General features: G+C 44.1%; 2 protein-coding genes across 2 annotated transcripts; one reads left to right on the top strand and one right to left on the bottom strand.

The window, feature by feature from the left end:
• Positions 1-711: 711 nt before the first annotated feature.
• LOC132993619 (cyclin-K-like) lies at positions 712-5,998 on the bottom strand. Its single transcript, XM_061063552.1, has 11 exons — positions 5,963-5,998; positions 4,750-5,057; positions 4,356-4,437; positions 3,659-3,790; positions 3,433-3,538; positions 3,295-3,352; positions 2,983-3,152; positions 2,552-2,724; positions 2,124-2,154; positions 1,966-2,037; positions 712-1,428 (listed from the first exon to the last, which is right to left on the bottom strand). The coding sequence occupies exons 1-11, from the start codon at positions 5,996-5,998 to the stop codon at positions 1,004-1,006; spliced, it is 1,593 nt and encodes a 530-aa protein (XP_060919535.1). The 3' UTR covers positions 712-1,003.
• Positions 5,781-19,980, top strand: setd3 (SET domain containing 3, actin histidine methyltransferase). Its single transcript, XM_061062655.1, has 14 exons — positions 5,781-5,904; positions 8,776-8,900; positions 9,025-9,114; positions 9,232-9,380; positions 9,753-9,825; positions 10,706-10,962; positions 13,388-13,446; positions 15,906-16,020; positions 16,106-16,180; positions 16,282-16,448; positions 17,524-17,609; positions 18,228-18,388; positions 18,816-19,907; positions 19,950-19,980. The coding sequence occupies exons 2-13, from the start codon at positions 8,795-8,797 to the stop codon at positions 19,278-19,280; spliced, it is 1,803 nt and encodes a 600-aa protein (XP_060918638.1). The 5' UTR covers positions 5,781-5,904; positions 8,776-8,794; the 3' UTR covers positions 19,281-19,907; positions 19,950-19,980.
• Positions 19,981-20,225: the final 245 nt, after the last annotated feature.

Raw genomic sequence — 20,225 nt, 5'->3', positions numbered from 1 at the left:
CAATACAGACGGTTTCTGTTCAAACCAACATCTTTACCTCCTTCAAATTAACATGTATGCCATTATAGAGCAGTTTAAAACCATAAGAAACCAGTTTAATACCATGAGAAACAAAGTTAAAACAGGGTAATAACATTGTAAACCAGTTTAACAATAAAATAAACCTAATTTGAAACCATAATAAACCAGTTTAACTGATGTAAACTAGTTAATGGTGCTGTTGGACACCAAATAAAACAGTTTCAACTAGACAATGAAATTACCTGTTTTAACCAACATAGCATTATAAACCAGTTTTTACCAATTTGAACCGGTCGTATATCATAATTAACCAGTTTGAACCAGTTTAAAACCATGAAATAACCAATTTCAACCAGTTTGGTACCACAATAAACCAGTTTAAATCAGTTAGACACAATGAAATAACCTGTTTTAACCTGCATAGCGTAATAAACCAGTTTGAACCAGTTTAACACCATCATTAACCAGATCTACAATCAGATTGACACCAAAATAAACAGTTTCAACCAGTTCAGTACGATAATAAACCAGTTTAAAACAACATAATAAAACACTTTTAATGGGTTTTGTACCCCAATGGACCAGTTTCAACCAGTTCTAACCAGTTTAGTTCTATAGATTATGTGTGAAAACAGAAACCAGAGCGGACGGATTTAGAACTTTAAAAACCTGAGAAATGTGAAAAAAAAAACAGATTTTATAGCAAACAGCTAAAACATAAACAATGGAGTTTATATTTACAGTCTGATTTACTGATTGGATACCGTAATTGATGCATGATGGGTTACTGATCTCTGATTAGACAATGGATCTCTGGATTTATGATTGACTATTGGATTACTAAATCCTGATTGGACTGTAATTTATTATTGATCTGTGATTGGATTATTGATCTGTGATTGGATTGATCTCTGATTGGATTGATCTCTGATTGGATATATCTGATCCGAGGTCAGTGTTACTTGTTGAGTCCTCGTGGTTCTCATCTCATCCAGGTCCTGTGGTTCTGTCCGGGCGGCAGCATCCCAGGTGGCATAGGAGGGGGCAGCTGATGTTGTCCCGTGTTAGGAGGAGGGTGATACGCCCCGCTCAGACTAGGAGGTAGCCCCATGACGGAGGGGGGCGGACCCAGCAGGTAGCTGTAGACTGACAGAGGAGGGGCGTTGTAGGCGGTGGTGCCTGGGGGGTAGTGGTGATAGTTCATGGGTGGTGCACAGGCCTGAGGTATTGAGGTGTTCATCATGGACTGGATGGTCTGGTAACCCTCACTGGACAGCAGAGAGCTGGAGGGAGGGGGCAGGTCTATAGGAGGGGGAGGGGGCGGAGGGGGGCAGTGGGGTAAAGGAGGGGGTGGTGGTTTAGAGGGTGGCTCAGGGGCTGGAGGGTAGGAGGAGGGGGGTTTAAGATCTGTCGGAGAGAAAAAGGGAGGTCACTCAAACACGAGAAAGAGAGAGAAATAACTTTAGCTCTGAGTCAGTTACTATGGTAACCGAGTCTGTGAACCTAACCTGGGGAGCAGGTTTTCTTCAATGAACCCTGAGTTTACTCCCCGTCTCCGCCCTCTTTCAGAGCCAGAAACTGGCAAAATTGAAATTGAATAAATAGAGTAGCCTTCATTCAAGCTAACATGCAGACTCGAGCAGCAGCCCTTTGGTTCTGCAGCAGCGTTACTTTCATGTCTCTAAAAAACCTGTTCATATTCACCGTATGTGCGCATGAAGATGTACAGTTCAAGAGGGGAAAAGTGTGAGGAGCTCTTTTTTGTTGCCGTGGTGATAGTAGTATCAGGGCTCCATTAATGTTGGCTTTTTATAGTCGTGGTGTAGGCGCTGAACTCTGAGTGAACCTACTCAAATCAGCTGCTCTGGAACCATTAACTCAGAGTTTGCCACCTTAGAGCTCAGAGTCGGACCGAGAGTTTGTGAAACGTGAGGAGACACTCACCTGTGTTCATAGAAACAGGAGGAGGAGGTGGAGGTGGAGGAGGCGGAGGCGGCAGCTCTGGATTAGTGAGCTCTGTAAAACAAAAGGCCTGTATTGAAATGTGTGTGTTTGTAGATGACAGACATTTTCTTGTTCTATGTTTGTTATGTTGAACTCACTGATGACTTTGTTGTCTTCTTTGGGAGACGGCTGAAAATTAAACACAAATAATAACATTCAGAATTTAAACTATGTAATACATAAACTACAGAGACTCTATATGAGATACATAATAACAGGGACATGACTGTATCTAAGATAAATGATGGTCATATCCTGTTTGCATGTCTGAACCCAAAAGGCAAAATTTTTCACTCTGACTCGAACTTTCTCCTGCCAGCTCCTTAGTAAATTTTCCACATGAGGTCAGGGGTGAGCTAATGTGAGGCCGCGGTCACACTGGCAATCCGTCCCGTGCCTAAGCACACTTCATCCCTAAGTCTTAAGACGTAATGACGACTGAGCTTGGTTACGGCGCTGGTGCAGAGTTGTACTGTTAAAAAGGAAACAGTCAACCCAGCTGTGGGTCAAAGAGAGGTCGGCTCACCTGTGCTGGTCGGGGGGGTCGAGGGCTGGTCTGAGGGGAAGTCTTCTTCGTTGGGGGAGGGACTGAGGGGGACAGGATGGAGGGGGGGAGGGGGGTGTCTCCAGCACTCATCCCTCCATCAGGAATCTGCTGCTTGGCCTGAGAGTACAAATCAAGGATCTGATGGCAGATATCTGAGCGGAGGAGGAGAAGGGAGAGTTAGGTCAATTTAGATTCTGCTGTATGATATCAAATCAGATTAATAATCAGGGCCCGGCTGTTCATAAGGTTTCATTTACACTTTCACACGACACAAACTGGAGGTGTTCTCTAGATAGAAAACAGGAGCCTGATCTTAATTGTTTCTTCCGATCCGATAGCTTTAACCCGGTTAAAGTTGTTTCGAACAACCGGGCCGTGCTGCATGATCAGGGTCGGGGTTGTTCTGATACCTTCTAGAACCTCCACAGGTACGTCGTGGACAAACTGCTCCCACCAGCGGCGGTTCGTCTGTTTGGAGGTCCATTCCTGGAGGTCGAATTTAGAGAGACGACCTGCCAGGTACATGACGGCTACAGCGATAATCTGAGGCTCCCACTGCAGGGCCACCATGGTGTACAGACTGTAAGAGATTACTTCCATTAATATTATTGTGGTTTTTCGCTGTGTCGCTGAAGGGAGGTAAATCTGCTGGATACTGTCACCAATCCTTAAATCATATTTCAGACATAGTCACAGGTCTCATCCCAGGTGTGTAATCTCACCTGTCATTGACGAAGGTCCAGGCCATCTGAACCAGTTTCTGCACCTTGTTCTTATCACCTGTGAGACAGAAAATGTTTCAGGGTTGGCTCAGTGGTCTGAAGTCTGGTATGGATTAATGCTGATAGAAATGTAGGAACCTTTGAGCTGCTTGGCATAGCGCAGCAGGAACTGGTATGGATGCTCCACCTGCAGGTCAAACTTGATGGTCTGCAGCAGAATGCGCTCCAACACCATCACCTCCTCCTGTGACACACACACACACACTCTACATTTACAACCCCAAATTCTAGAAAGATTTTCTCCAGCAACATGGACAGTCTTTTCTATCAGCGCAGACAGCACAAGTCAAACTCTGATACAGACCTTTGGATCGTCTCCAAACTGAGCGAACTGGACGTCGTTGAGCAAACCGCGAGCCGTCTTTATGATGTCTTTGCACTTCTTTGGAGTCTCCTCCACTTTACCTGCCAGGAAGAGGCAGCATCCTCCTGTTACCTGCAGACACAGCTCAGGGTTTAAAAAGACAACAACCTGCAGACACAGCTCAGGGTTTAAAATGACAACAACCTGCAGACACAGCTCAGGGTTTAAAAAGACAACAACCTGCAGACACAGCTCAGGGTTTAAAATGACAACAACCTGCAGACACAGCTCAGGGTTTAAAATGACAACAACCTGCAGACACAGCTCAGGGTTTAAAATGACAACAACCTGCAGACACAGCTCAGGGTTTAAAATGACAACAACCTGCAGACACAGCTCAGGGTTTAAAATGACAACAACCTGCAGACACAGTTCAGGGTTTAAAATGACAACAACCTGCAGACACAGTTCAGGGTTCCATGCAGGTTTTTAAGAAACATGAATGCGACTTTAAGCCAAAGGAAATTTCAGTTTCAATTTCAGCCAAAGGAAGTGTCAGTATTTGCCAATCTATGAATTCAATTGAACCAACTCCATGCTCTCACTTTTGTTCTTGGTTCTTCTTAGTTAAAAATATGACTGAAAATCAGTATGTTCTTATCTAAGTGAGACACACATAAGTGATCTTCATACTCACATATCTGGGGAACTGTTTGAAGGAGTGAAACATGTAGAAACGATGGAAGTAAACGATGCCTGTAGCCAGAGTGTCATAGTGTCTGCAGCCGCTCAGGTTAAGGTCAATGACATGAGAGAGAACAGGGTTGTTCACCATAGCAACATGTTAAACTTTGATTTGATAGTTAAAATCTATTGATATTGATCATGTTTGGATGTCTCAACAACAAAACTAGAAGTCCTGGTAGGAACACAATGTGGTGTCATTTCTTACCCTGTGATACCTCATCCTCACCTTCACCTGTCAGTGTGTGCAAACCTTTCACAATATAAGCATTACATTATAACTAAATCTTAACTTAATTATATATATTTTGTATTTAAATCATTATATTTGAAATCTTTAAGGATACAGGCCGAGTCTAGTCCCCGCGTCGAAGATGAACCGGGCCCCCTCTCGGCGGTACCGGGCCTCGGTGGCGGGATCCAGACCCTCAGCCTGGGACGGAGTGTGGACCAGGTCCTTCTTGTCCCAGTACCAGCATGGTTTGATGTGGTCCAGGCCGGCCGGGTCCTTCCGGTCCCAGTACAGTAGGGGTCTGAGGAGCTCCAGGGTGTCCGGCACCGGTTCGTCCTGCGGGGGAGCAGGACCTGAAGCTAGAGGAGGATTCTGTAGTTCCGGCTTTAGGAAAACTACATTTACCTGCACCGACCAGCGATGCTAGCAGCTAACGTTGCTGATATACATAGAAAGTAAAGGTAAATAAAATCAGTTTGTTTAAATGATATGCTCCCACATGAAGCTGGAAGTATTTAACGTAATTTAAAACTGATTATTCTGAACTATTAAGACTTAAACATCCTGTAGTCACGCTGCTAGCTGTTCTCTCCACATTCATCCAAACAAAGAGCACCAAACACCGCCGCACACACATCGCATGATTGACTTTTACCTCATCCAATCACAGACGAGCGAACATTACCATATATGGTACTATTAAGCGTTCTAAAAGTAAATGTCCAATCACAAGCCGCGCGGGGATGGCTTGCTGTTTATGCTACATTCACGTGGTGTCGGATACTTCGGAAAAACGAGTTGTTGTTTAGTTGTAAAACGCACATGAACACCTGCTGAATCGTCAGAATCGTCTTCACATGAGGGGCAAAATATGTTTTGTCAATGTTAACATACTTTTTATTTATACACGTATTGCACATCAACTTTTTGCTCAAATATATCTTTTAATAGAGACATTCACACGTCTTCTTCGCATCAACGCTGTTTGTTACTGTTGTTACAACATTCAGACTTTCCTAACTGAAATCACGTGAACACACTGATGTCGAAAAAACAACTTCCCAACTCGGAAACTTGGACCATCCGAGCAGCACCGGAATGCACCATCAACGCCATGCGCTTTGGGCGTGCTGCCCAGTAACCAATCAGAACGCAGGAATCCAGCACTTTGTATGTGGGTGTATCTCCTTTTGTCATCCAATCAGAGGCCGCGCTGAGTCACGGTAGGTTTCAGCGTAGAAACAGAGAAGTGCTTCTGTCACTTATTAAGGTAAGTGTATTAAAACGGAGAAAAACGGGTTTGTTATTCACTTTTAAAAAGTTCTCACCTGCTGACTACTGTTATTCTGTGCTGATGTGCGCATGCGCTGTACACGCGGGTTTATGCTAGTAGCTAGTGAGCTAATTCAGCAGATTAGCTCCCTGATCCTTTACCACCTGACAGCTTAGCAGCTAACAGCTAGCAGCTAACACCTAGCCTGGGATCGTTCAGTGGAGATGAATGAGCTGGAGGGGCGTGTATCCTCACTGCTAGGAAGCTAATGCTAGCTGCTGGCCTACTGGGACAGGGTGCTGGTAACACGGGAGGCTAACTGGGAGCACTGGTTGTTGGTTTAGCTTGTAGCCAGGGTACCTATATTTAACCCTACAAAAAAACAACAAAACCTGAGTGATTGTGGAGTTCAGAGGGATAACACCCTGACTGACTGGACGTCTGTGATAAACTCACTGTAATTTACCTGTGGACAGGTAAAGGAAGAATCTTCCTGCAGGTCCAATCCTGAAGATTGACCTGTGTTTACTGTGGTCACTCAGGTGTGTTAGCTTCAGGAACACACAGTCAGATCCACTGCTGCTTCACACAGTGATAGATACTCATGTAAATATGGTCTACATATCACAATGAAGCAGAGAAAGTTCTAACTTGGAGTGCAGTAAGTCATAATGTGATGAGACCATGAAGACTTTCTCTGTTTAGTTTTCATCACTTTTTAATGCTGATTTGTCTGTAGCTCAGTCTGGAGGGACTCGGGTTGTGGATCCGGGGGCGTCGCCGGTGCAGAAATTGGTCTGATAGCTAGAGAGGGGCAAGTTCACTTCCTGAGCACTGCCCAGGTGCCCTTAAGCAAGGCACCGACCCTGACCACCAGCTTACCCTTGCAGCCGCATCACTCTGACATCTCCACAGGATCCTGTGTGTGCATACATGGTTCAGAGTGAGATATAAAGCAACTTGTTTTAAAATATAGTGTGAGTATGGGACAAAAATGTTAAACTTCTGCAGTCAGCAAGCTCATCAACATCTTAACTGTAATAATTGTACAATTCAGCAGACGCTTTTATCCAAAGCGGCATAAATCAGAGAATAAGAACAAGACAAGCGAGGATCTACAGAGGAGGAGACAACATCAGGAAGTGCAAACAAACAGCTTTAAGTCTGATTGGACACACAGGTGCTGACAGAAAGTGACACGAGGCAGAGCACAACATGGACAGCTGTTCTTCAGAGTTCTAATCAGCATCAAAACCATCCTAAATATATCATCATCTTCATCACCATTAAGTGCGTAGGTGTTCATGAAAGACATCAAAAGGATAGGATGTGTGTCAGTCAGTGTGCTCGTGTCAAAGATGAAAACTGAGGACACTTTTTTTATTTGACCTTTTACCCTCATACTAACATTTTATTTTAGTTAGTTTTTTAAGCACACAATACCTTGTTTTTATTTTAGTTTCAGTTAACGAAAATGTTTTTTTTTTTTGATTGCATTAATGAGTATGAACCCTTAGAGGGGCCGATAAACCTGACAGCTTAGTGTTTAATACATCTTTATTTATCTTACTGTGTGAATGTGCTCACAGGGCGGGTACTTATCCTCTGTTAGCTCGTTGTTGTTCCTCTCCTCAGTCTCAGTATGAGAACGTTTTAGGACATTTATGTTCAATGTTTTTAGAGAGCAGCTGCTGCTGAGTGTCACCGAGCAGCTGTGAGACACACACACACTCAGAGACACACACAGTCTGTGAGGGGGGTTAAAGAGGTGTGTGTGTGTGTGTGTGTGTGTGTGTGTGTGTGTGTGTGTGTGTGTGTGTGTGTGTGTGTGTGTGTGTGTGTGTGTGTGTGTGTGTGTGTGTGTGTGTGTGTGTGTGTGTGTGTGTGTGTGTGTGTGTGTGTGTGTGTGTGTGTGTGTGTGTGTGTGTGTGTGTGTGTGTGTGTGTGTGTGTGTGTGTGTGTGTGTGTGTGTGTGTGTGTGTGTGTGTGTGTGTGTGTGTGTGTGTGTGTGTGTGTGTGTGTGTGTGTGTGTGTGTGTGTGTGTGTGTGTGTGTGTGTGTGTGTGTGTGTGTGTGTGTGTGTGTGTGTGTGTGTGTGTGTGTGTGTGGGGCAGCTGCTTCTGCAAAGGAAGCAGGGATTCATATTATCTGTGTTAAGTCCTGAAGGAGATTGAACTGTTGGTGTGAAGTGAACGTTGATACTTGGTCTATTTAAAGGTGTCTCTGTGTCTGTCTGTGTGTGTGTGTCGGTGTGAAGTCTCAGGCCTAACACTCAGACTTACTCTGCATAATGAACCTTGAGGCTGCTGTGAGCTACCAGATCAGACCTGAAACTGTGATAATGAAGGTTAGACTTTAAACTGGGATAATACCGGTGTAGGTACCACAGTGTTTCCCCTACCATTCTATTAGATGGGCGCCTTCGCCTGCGTTTGTATGATGATGTAGAACATTGTGACTGGCTGTCAGAGAGTCAGAGTGAGAGATCAAAGTCTTATGAAAGAGCAAGAACTCAAACACACGGAGTCCAAACTGCATTAAATGTTACACGGTTGATCAGAGTCAATGTCTGAACATATTTACATTCCAATATTCAATGTTTGTAATGACTATCACTTTAAACAGTGTTGACGTGGAAAATTGCCGATCAGTGGTGGTCTTGACCGGTCTTGATTTAAAATCTGGAGACCTCCCAATCTGAGACTGAGACAAGGCCGAGTAAAAATGCTTTCGGTTCAGAGACAAACCGAGACCTATATTCTCAGATGACATGTTATCAAACTCCTGTTTAATGTTAATAAATCAACAGATGTTTATGTGACAATGTGTCCAGATTCATCTATTAACAGTAGACTGCTTTGTTTTCCAGCTTGTTGACAAAGAGCATCATGGGTAAAAAGAGTCGAGTCAAGACTCAGAAGTCTGGTTCAGGAGGAGCCAGCACTGCCGTTTCTCCGAAAGAGATGATGAACCTGATCTCTGAGCTGCTGCAGAGTACGTACACCTGTACCCTCACACCTGAACCTGTGTATCTAAAGAAGATTCATGCAGTATACAGGTATTTGTTCATGTTGATTTAAAGTGCTACAGGTGTTTATGGTCTGCACGTGTTTCCCAGAATGCAGCAGTGCAGCCTCTGCTGGTAAAGAGTGGGAGGAGTATGTCCAGATCCGAGGCCTGGTGGAGAAAATCCGCAAGAAACAGAAAGGTGAGAACAAGAAACTACTTAAGTGTTTTGATGAAAAGAGTATTTCTCTGAGCCGGTTCTTCTTCTTCTTCTTCTTATTATTATTGTGATAATTATTATTATAAATATGTTGTTCAGGCCTGTCGGTGGTGTTCGACGGCAGCAGAGAGGAGTATTTCTCAGACCTGATGGCGTGGGCTCAGGAGAACGGAGGACCCTCTGAAGGATTCTGTGTCTCAGACTTTGGATCAGAGGGATACGGACTGAAGGCCACCAGAGACATCAAGGTCAGAGCAGAGATTTAAACCCTAACGTTCATCCATCTATAGAAACAAACAGGTCCACCCACCCAACCTAACTTGGCATGTCCTTGGACTATGGGAGGAGGTGGTCGTACCTAATGAGGACTTACACATGCACAGGGGGAACATGCAAACTCAAGTACGGAAAGTGTTCCAGTAGAGGATCTAACCTCAACACCATGCAGCCCCTTAATGTCCAGTTAAAATACAAAGTTAACAAATGGTTAAAGCTGTAGTGCTCAGGTCTCTGTGGTGGCTCTTGGCTGCAGACTGTAACCTACACTGGGCTCGTTAAATACCTAAATTGTCTAATACTTTTTTCTGTGTGTGTGTGTGTGTGTGTGTGTGTGTGTTTAGGCAGAGGAGCTGTTCCTGTGGGTTCCCAGGAAGATGCTGATGACGGTGGAGTCTGCTCAGAACTCCGTGCTGGGTAAGGACATGTGATGAAGAGGAACGTTGGGATCTGTCGGGGAAATAGAGAAACAACCTAAAAATCATCAATGGCCATACTATCTGACATACTGTGACATGGTCTGAAGATATAAACATTAAACGCTCACTTAAGACAAAGTGTGACATTACAGACTGTCAGACAGATCCTCATCCTCAGTCCTCAACGAACCTGGAGCATATACAAAAAACACAGGTTCTGTCTTGTACCAATCAACCCTTTTCTAACTCCTTTTCCTCTTCCTCCCCATCTCCTCTTGTCTCCCTGTTTCTTCTTCCTCTCTCTTTTCCACTTTCTCTGTCCCTTTCTCCTCCTTTTCCCTTCATGTCTTCTTCATCCTCCCTCGCCTCCTCCTCCTCCATCACTGTCTCCACATTCTCCCTCCCTGTGTTCTCCCTCTTACTTCCTGTCTCCTCTGTATCTTCTTCATCCTCCCTCATCTCCTCCTACCTCCCTCCCTGTCTCCTCCGTTTCCCTCTGTATCTTCTTCATCCTCCCTCGTCTCCTCCTCCTTCCTCCCTGTCTCCTCCTTTTCCCTCTGTATCTTCTTCATCCTCCCTCGTCTCCTTCCTCCCTGTCTCCTCCTTTTCCCTCTGTATCTTCTTCATCCTCCCTCGTCTCCTCCTCCTTCCTCCCTGTCTCCTCCTTTTCCCTCTGTATCTTCTTCATCCTCCCTCATCTCCTCCCTGTCCTCCCTGTCTCCTCCTTTTCCCTCGGTGTCTTCCTCATCCTCCTTCGTCTTCTCCCTCGTTTCCTCCTCCCGGTTCCCTCCCTGTCTCCTCCTTCTCCCTCTGTGTCTTCGTCTTCTCCCTCGTTTCCTCGTCCCGGTTCCCTCCCTGTCTCGTCCTTGTCCCCTCAGGTCCTCTGCACAGTCAGGACAGGATCCTGCAGGCGATGGAGAACGTGACGTTGGCGTTCCACCTGCTGTGCGAGCGCGCTGACCCGTCTTCACCGTGGATGCCGTACATCCACAGTCTCCCTCAGGAGTACGACACACCGCTCTACTTTCAGCAGGAGGAGGTGCAGCTGCTGCTGGGAACTCAGGCCATCCAGGACGTCTTGAGCCAGTACAAGAACACCGCGAGACAGTATGCGTACTTCTACAAACTGCTGCAGGTACAAACACACAAACAGTCATGATGTCATACATGAGCCAGTTCCTCCTCTGCTCTGATAAGCTGGTGCTGCCTCACCCGTCTGCTAACAGAAGGTGAAGCTGTAAGAACATTATCTTTCTCCTCTGTGCCTGTAGTACTGCACTATGACCAGCAGGGAGCAGCATTAAGTCAGACAGAGATGTTGGAATGATCCCGGTTTAGTTTGTGAAGAAGAGATCTGAGGTTTATTTAGGCTGAGGCTGATGGTCACTGATACTTAATTAATAAACTTTCGACCCTTTAAACACTCTGTTTGATAAACTTTATAAGTCATAAAACGATGTATCACAGCGATGCTCTGACTTTAATTATAAACTTCATGATTAATAAATGAACACATCCCAGTGATTCACATTCATATCAGCGCCGTGTTAATTAGTGAACTTGAAACGATCACAGACTGCCTCAGTGTAATGACACAGATAATGATGAAATATGTCACAGACGGCCGATAGTAAGAATTATAATCTCATAATCTGCGGATATGATAATGAGTCAGTGTTGATGTCGAGCAGAGACGGGCAGCTTTGATCTCGCTCTGTAACATCACACACACTCTGACAGAAACTGTATTTAGTTTGAGTTACACGATGTACAGCAGACTGTGTGACGACCTGCAGGTGAGGCTGATTCATTGATTGCAGGGTTTCAGGTAGAGTTATAGTACTCTATAAGACTTGTCTTGTCTCGGTCTCTCCTGGCCTTGGTCTTGATCCCTAAATGTCTTGGTCTTGTTTCACTCTCGGAGCACTCTGGTCTCAGGTATGTCTTGGTTTCAGGTTCAGGTGTATTTATGAATAGAACTGTATGGCTGTTTTAGATCCGCTGCTACACTAGTCTTATGTACTGATTCGGCCAAAATGCAGTTTACTTCCTCATTCAAAGACCAGAAACCAGTTTAGTTAGGCCGGGTATACTGCAACAAAGCTAACGACTGGAGGTCAGACTACAGACTATTGTTGAATGCAGGACATACAGCGTGATGCGCTCGATGGTAGCATGCAGTATGTCAGTGCTGAGCCGGAGGGTTAGTGAGATGAAGCTCTGTGTAAATGGCTGAATATTTAAGGTTGTTACTTATTATTATTTTTTACAGATTTAAATAATTAAATGTTTAAAATTCTTCAATGGAGAAATGCTTTTGTTCCTTCTCTAGCTGTTATTTTTTTACAGTGTACTTCCATTGCACTCCACTAGGTGGCAGTGTTGTAATCTAAATGACCTGATGTCAGTGAGGGGGGAGGAATAAAAATATAAGTCTTAATGGTCTGAAGATTATCAGATTATTGTTCATATCTAAACGTGAATGGAGAACGAAGATTTTATCAAAAGGTCCAGGAAGCCGAGTTTGATAACGACTATACTCAGGTTAAAAGACTATTTACCCCACACACACACACACACACACACACACACACACACACACACACACACACACACACACACACACACACACACACACACACACACACACACACACACACACACACACCAAACGTCCTCCTCCTGTAGCTCCTGCCCGCCCTGTTCAGATGACCGGGCTGTCACATTGGGTTTAAATTGAACTGACCTGAATGTACCTTCATCACTGTGTGTGTGTGTGTGTGTGTGTGTGTGTGTGTGTGTGTGTGTGTGTGTGTGTGTGTGTGTGTGTGTGTGTGTGTGTGTGTGTGTGTGTGTGTGTGTGTGTGTGTGTGTGTGTGTGTGTGTGTGTGTGTGTGTGAGATCAGACTCACAGATATATGCTGATGTTCACACAGAGAGATACACAGTTTTTCCACATGTAGTGAAATCAGAATAATCTGTTTTTAGATGTTATAATTCCTTGTAATATCTTCTTCAAAAGATGAACAAGAAACATTCAGTTTTTGTAATGAGATGCTTTCAGCTAAACTAAGCTGTCTACCTCCTTAAATGAGCTCTGTACCGTGTTGCAGCAGCTCTGCATAAGTTCAGACGTTGCCTAAAGGATGGACTTCTTACATTTGTTTTCTTTTTTAAGATTTGTTTTGGGCTTTTAGGGCCTTCATTGTAGAGATAGGACAGTAGATAGAGCCAGAAATCTGGGAAAGAGAGAGAGTGGCGAATGAGCCACGGCTCAGATTTTGAACCCAGGCTGCCCGCTTGAGAGACTATACCCTCCGTACAGTAGTGCAGGGACGCACTAACCACTAGCCTACCGGCGCCCCTCCTTCTCCTCCTCCTCCTCCATTTTATGAGGAGCTCTCCAGTTAATGTTTCAGGTGCTGTGTATGTGGTGATGAGTGGTCACTGTGTTCAATCTGATGGGTATGATCCTTTGTGTTCACCTGTACGGATTAATCAGTGACACACACACACGCACAGTGAAACCCGGTCTGATCTGTGTTCCTCCACCTCTGCAGACTCATCCTGCTGCCAGCAAACTGCCTCTGAAGGACAGCTTCACCTTTGATGACTACAGGTCAGTGTGTGTACGTGTGTTTAGGTGTGGTCAAATAAACCAGATAATAACTGACTGAAAGACAGCGTCAGTGTGGAATTCACATTTTTACAAGCAGGGGACACTTGGACTCTACATGCACATGCAGTAGGCAGGCTAGAGCAGTTTAAATAAGGCGGCAAAAGTACTGTTTGGCCAATAGGATGCTTTGAAGCAAATCAGCTGATGAGGCTCGCTAGAGATCAGTTGTTGTCGAAACTGGTATAATAGTAGAGCGTGACTCCCTGAACTAACATCCATTTCTGGTTTGCATCAATGTTACAATTCACTTAGCAGACGCTTTTATTCAAAGCGTGTACATCAGAGAGTATGTACAACAGTAATCCATTCATACACCGCCACCGAAGCAGCGGGAGCAATGTTGGGTTAAGTGTCTTACCCTTAACATCGGACTTGGTGCTCAGCTGGGGATCGAACCCAACGACTTTACCAACTGAGTTACAGCCACCCCTAAACAACAAAACCTAACAAAACCAACAACAACACAAAAGTGCAGTATGACGACGTGCATCAGGTCACATGACTGACATCACACGCCATGTGATGTGATGTTACGCATGTGCACATCCCAATTACGATGGTAAATCAATAAACCTAACTGCTCTAGTTGAGATTATCGGGATGTTGCATCACAAATGGTCAAACCAAACTCCATCAAAACAAATATTTTAAAGTGGTTTTCTTGTCACCACATCATGAATTCAGACTTTTTTATGAATCACCAACATGATGTATTAACTTCAGCATCCTTTTAACCGCATCCTAAAATCTGTTAACCCTGAAATCTCAATTATTAATAGCATTGCAAAAATATTTGAAAAACTCATCTTTAATCAATTATCTAAATATCTTAATGATCACAACTTATTATCAACACACCAATCTGGTTTTAGACCAAACCACTCGACCACCACTGCTCTACTAAAATTCACCAATGACATAAAGTCAGCATCTGACAGCAATATGTCTACAGGTGCTATATTTATTGACCTTGCTAAAGCATTTGACATGGTTGATCACTATCTCCTTTTAGATAAACTACATGCTATTGGTCTCTCTACTGACTCTTTGTTGTTTTTCAACTCTTTTCTTCATTATAGAAGTCAGTGTGTTTTTTTTCAGGGCAGCCAGTCAGACTTCAAGATTATTGATAAAGGTGTGCCACAAGGTTCATCTTTAGGTCCTCTATTATTCATGATCTTCATCAATGACCTCTCACAAGTCTGTTCTGACTGTCTAATTCATTTATATGCAGATGACATTGTAATATACTCCTCCAGTTCGGACATTTCACAAATTCAATACTCAATACAATCTGATTTTAATCTAGTCCAAAAATGGTTCTCTGTCTATAAACTTCTTCTGAATAAGAAAAAATCATATTTTATGTTGTTCTGCACTCGACCAGATTCTTTGCCCTTAACAAAAAACTGGCATATTAATTTCCTGGATGGAACTGCATTAGAAAAAGTAGATGAATTTAAATATTTGGGCCTTTGGCTAGATTCCCAGTTATCTTTCAAACCTCATATCAACTCAATTTCTAAAAAAATATATGCCCGTCTAAAATCACTTTATCGTTCTGTTGAATGTTTTTCACTGCATGTCCGGAGGAGAATTGTGACACAATTGGTGCTGCCAATCCTTGATTATGCTGATGTTATCTATGGGAACACCTCAGAGACAAATCTTCGACCTCTCACTACCTTATATAACAGTCTCTGTAGATTTGTTCTGAGGTGTCCATATAGGACCCATCACTGCCTAATGTATGAGTCCTTGAATTGGCTGGCTCCCAAGTCCAGAAGGACATTTCATTGGTCGCTATTTACTTTTAAATGTATCTATTTTAATTTTCCCCCGTACTTGAAACAATTTCTAATCCCTTTCAGTTCACAGTATAGCCTAAGGCATACTGATCATCTATTTTTCCTCACACCAAGAATCAGGAAAGAAATTGGTCGCCGTGCATTTAAATTTAAAGCTCCATTAGACTGGAATAACCTACCTCGCTCACTATCACCTCTTTCCATATCTTTAAATCATCTCTACTTACTCATTGTCAAACATCCTGCTCTTGCTTTTGATTTTCTTTATATATATATTTTATTTTTTAATTTTTTTTCAGATTTTTTTCTGATTGTGTAATACTGGCTGGTTGGTGGGTGGCTAGGCTTGGGGGAGCATTAAGTGTGAGTGAATGTGAGTGTGTGTGTGTGTGTTTGTGGTGTGGGTGTCTCTGTGTTTAAATGTTTGGTATTATGTTTTGGATTTACCTTTTATATTGATTTTGTATTATGATGATTAATTTATGTTTTGTAAGGACCCCCTTGAAAATGAGATGATGCATCTCAAGGGGCTATCCTTGAAAGAAATTACAAAAATTACAAATTACAAATGTGATTGGCTGATTGTGACAGGTGGGCGGTGTCCTCCGTGATGACCCGTCAGAACCAGATCCCGACTGAGGACGGCGGCAGGCTCATTCTGGCCCTGATCCCCCTGTGGGACATGTGCAACCACACCAACGGACTGGTACACACACAGAGTGAAATCCATAATATAAAACAGATGTAACTCTAAAACAAAACAATTAATGGATAGATGTGTCTTTAAACAGATCACTACAGGATATAACCTGGAGGACGATCGCTGCGAGTGTGTCGCTCTGCAGGACTACAAGGAGAACGAACAGGTGAACACACACACACACACACACACACACGCACACACACACATCCCTGTCTGTGGTTCAAAGGGTTAAACTGGTGATGATTTTTTTTTCTCCCTCTGCAGATCTACATCTTCTACGGCACGAGATCGAACGCAGAGTTTGTGATCCACAACGGGTTCTTCTTCCAGGATAATGCTCATGACAGAGTGAAGATCAAACTGGGCGTGAGCAAGAGCGAGCGCCTGTTTGCCATGAAGGCCGAGGTGCTCTCCAGAGCAGGGATACCTGCGTACGTATAAATTAGGGACATCTGCTGTCTCAGCCAAACGTTTAATCTAGTAACAGGCAAAGAGGTGCAGCTGAAGCCGGTCTTAAGCCACCTGAAAACAACCACAGCCCGCTTGCTTGCAGTCAAATATGTCACACACCTAACTATGACTAAATCTTATCCTTCATTTAATCAAAAGGGATGAGTCTCCCCCCCTTTTCAGACTGTATTTGTCTTTTAGTTCCAGGCAGAAAATGTTTTAATTCTGCTTTAAAAATTGTTGTTTTAACACGAGTGTGTTTGGGACTTGTGGTTCTTTTAGAGGCAGCCCCAAGTGGACACTTAAGGAACTGCAGTTTGAATGCTGCTTGTGTTTAAGCTGAGGTTTAAAAGTGTGATCTGCAGGACAATCTGTGTTCCTCTCACCCTCTGCTGCTCACAGCAGAGCCCTTCACTCTTAATTAAACTGTTTAAATGTTGCACCCCCCCCCCATATCATTTACCCTCCAATACTTTCATCATTAACCAGTTTAATCTCTTCATCATCAGCCTGTTAATTCAAAGCAGCGTTTAAATGTGACTCCTCTAATCTGTTAGTGGTGACGCTCCGACTCTGCACAGAGAGATGAAACAGTCCCGATGTTTCTGTCACAGAGAGAGAGACAGATCTGATCACACATCAACTTCAAAGCAAACACAGACCGCGGTGACGACATGATCAGCTGCATAGACTGAGAGAGGAAGTCTGTGATTAACAGCATCGTATACAGAGAGAGAGAGAGGAGGAGGAGAGGACACAGACAGATAAACTGATCAGAGACATGTCAGGGAATCAGCTGTTTCTAGAACTACAAGGTCAGACAGCATCAGGTGGAGCATTCCTTTAAAATCTGTCCAACAGACAGTTATAGGTCAATATGAGAAGCAGGGAGGGGGGAAAGGTACAGGTGGAAAAGGTTCAGGTGGGGAGGGTACAAGTGAAGCGAGTACTTTTGGAGAAAGAACAGATGAAGAGAGAAGAAGTGGAGAAGTTACAGGTGGGGAGAACAGAAGTTTATTAATACTGTGTGTGTGTGCTTGTGTATGTGTTTTTCAGGTCTTCTACTTTTGCTCTACACTGTAATGAACCGCCGATCTCTGCTCAGCTGCTCGCCTTTCTCCGAGTCTTCTGTATGACCGAGGGTGAGACACACATACGATAGTTTCAGACCTTTTTAGTGTCAAAGGTTAGAAGATATTTTTTTGTGTGTTTTACTGAATCGTGTCTGTCGTCCAGTTGTGTTTGTCACATCTGTCCAGCTGTCCATGATTCCACTAAATGTATGAGTTAGTTTTAAACATGAACTAATCAGTATCAGTAGCCCCTGCAGACCTGGACTCTGACAGGACAGGGTCTGTCTGTCACTGGTTCTGGTCTCTGGTCTGGTTTTGCAGCAGCTCTGGAGAAGATCAGACGTAGACTAATACGTTTTTCATTTCTAATTGAGGACGGACTTCACACACTGCTAACATTTAAGGTGCTGCACAAACTCAGATAGTCCAACGGGGTCAGATGTTATCTGTAGACCTAGTAAGTGTCAGGGTCGTCTTGTCCTGGTCTTGAAAGGCGGGGTCACTTTAAAAGAGGAGGAGGAGGTGCAGAGGGTTTCAGTGGCTAGAGTTCATCCCTCAGAGATGTAATGAACCTTACGTCTCCCAAGCTACAAGCTACAGCTAACTAGTTTACACATAGGGTAAACAGAGCTGCTGCAACGGCCCCTGATCCCTGTGAGGAGGATCTCATCATGGTTCTGGTTTCAGAGGAGCTGAAGGACTACCTGCTGGGGGAGGGGGCCGTCGGTAAGATCTTCACTCTCGGAAACAGCGAGTTCCCTGTCAGCTGGGACAACGAGATCAAACTGTGGACCTTCCTCGAGACGAGAGCCGCTCTGCTGCTCAAGACCTACAAGACCACATCAGAGGTACGTCAGCCCGGGTCCACACACAATCTACACAATACAACATGGTATAGACGTCAGGGGTCAATTATTCCTGCAAGGACAGGAATCTTTAACTTAGATTTCATGTTTTCTTGGTGACATTTCTTTGAGTAAAGAAAAATATTAAGCAAACAGAGCAATTAAAACCGGCCTGTCGCTATCGAGGGATGCAGAAGTTGAATTTTGTAACCAACAACAATAAGCGGGGGTGAGAAGCGCTCTGAAACCGAGGTCATGGGCACTGACAAGCGCAACAAAACGACGTCATTGTTGATTCTGAAAAGTTAAAGATGAAGGACAATATTTCAAAGGTCAAACAAGTTACGAGGAATCTGACATGGAGAATTTAAATGATTTGTTCTTAACTTCTTCTTTTCTCTCTCCCCCGTCCGTCTCCATTTTGGCTCAGGAGGACCGCTCCCTTCTGGAGAAGCCGGATTTGTCGCTGCACTCTCGTCTGGCGATCCAGCTGCGTCTGGCAGAGAAGCAGATCCTGGAGAGGGCGTTGGCCAGCGGACGAGCTAAACGTCTTCACTTTGAGAAGAAGCTGGAGGAGGACGCTCCTCTGCCTCGCTACGAGGAGAGCGACATCGCTCTGCTGGAGAACTCCCAGTCGAAGCTCCCCATCATCCTGCGTCAGCTGGAGGAGGTGGAGGAGGGGCAGGAGGTTCCCGAGGAGGAGGAGGAGGAGGAGGAGCAGCACAGCCTCCTGCTGAATGGGCAGAAGGAGGCGTACGGCGTGAAGGAGGAGGCGAACGGAGAGGAGACGCAGGAGGAGGTCAGAGGAGACGTAGATCTGGACTCTATGGAGAAAGGTCAAAGGGAGTCGGCGGAGCTGACAGCAAGCCGGACTGAAGACAAGACTGAGGAGTGATGGTTACCATGACAACGACATTTATTTATATTTGTCTTTGGAAGACTGAGAAATACAAAAACTACAATTATGGACTTTACTGTGTTCATCAGCGCTGACAGATAGATCGTATAAATAAATAAAAATAATGTTTGTTCAGTTCAAGACGTAGATTTACATCCGAACATTTCAAAACAAAAAAAAAAAAATCAAAGTGATGAATTATTTTATTATCGTTCACACAGACACGATGTGTCTGCTGCTTGTCTTCATATGTGTCCTCTGTGTGTCTGAGACAATCATGTGAGCTGACCTCGAACAGCTCTGCTCTGTAAACAAAAACAAAAAACTAAAGGAAGCGGCAAACGCTTGTGCTATGGATTGGTTTAGGCAGGTGGAGCTCCGCACGCTCTGCATTTATAACGACGGAGCTCAAATGATGGAGCTCATACAGTTTTTGCAAGAGCTCTACATTAAAAGGGATAACGTTAAGACTCTGATTTAAGAGCTCTAAATGTTAAAAGGTCTCAGCTCTAGTCAGACACACGTCTTAGAGCTCACTAATTTGAAGGAATGCCGCTAATATAGTTGTCACATTTTTAAAGGTAGAGCTTCAGACACTTGTTTTAGAGCTCCTCATTTAAACTGGTGGAGCTCAGATGCTTGTTTTAGAGTTCCTCATTTAAACAGGTGGAGCGCAGACCCTCGTCTTAAAGCTGAACATTGAAAAAAAATAGAGCTTAGATGTTTCTGTTAAAGCTTTAATTTCTTAACGTTGAGCTCGGACACCCTGGGTTTAAAAAGGTGGAGCTCAGACACTCGTGTTAGAGCTCTACACTGTATGTGGTGGAGCCCAGACACTCGTCTTAGAACAGAGCATTTTAAGGGGCAGCGCTAAGACTCATTTTAGAGCTCAAGCTCAGGCGCTCATGTTAAAGCTCTGCATGTAAAAAGGTGGTGCTCACA

The sequence above is a fragment of the Labrus mixtus genome, chromosome 18 (genome assembly GCF_963584025.1).
Source record: "Labrus mixtus chromosome 18, fLabMix1.1, whole genome shotgun sequence".
Lineage (NCBI taxonomy): Eukaryota > Metazoa > Chordata > Actinopteri > Labriformes > Labridae > Labrus > Labrus mixtus.
This window is presented reverse-complemented; position numbering and strand designations above follow the sequence as displayed.

What these genes read in the sequence shown, in the direction of transcription:
- setd3 (XM_061062655.1), top strand. Translation starts at nt 8,795, where the DNA reads ATGGGTAAAAAGAGTCGAGTCAAGACTCAGAAGTCTGGTTCAGGAGGA. An exon ending in GCAACCACACCAACGGACTG is followed by an intron (nt 16,021 to 16,105) that starts GTACACACACAG and finishes GTCTTTAAACAG; the next exon opens with ATCACTACAGGATATAACCT. An exon ending in AGTCTTCTGTATGACCGAGG is followed by an intron (nt 17,610 to 18,227) that starts GTGAGACACACA and finishes TTCTGGTTTCAG; the next exon opens with AGGAGCTGAAGGACTACCTG.
- LOC132993619 (XM_061063552.1), bottom strand. Translation starts at nt 5,998, where the DNA reads ATGCGCACATCAGCACAGAATAACAGTAGTCAGCAG. An exon ending in TGGACCTTCGTCAATGACAG is followed by an intron (nt 3,153 to 3,294) that starts GTGAGATTACAC and finishes AATCTCTTACAG; the next exon opens with TCTGTACACCATGGTGGCCC. An exon ending in AGAAGACAACAAAGTCATCA is followed by an intron (nt 2,038 to 2,123) that starts GTGAGTTCAACA and finishes TTTGTTTTACAG; the next exon opens with AGCTCACTAATCCAGAGCTG.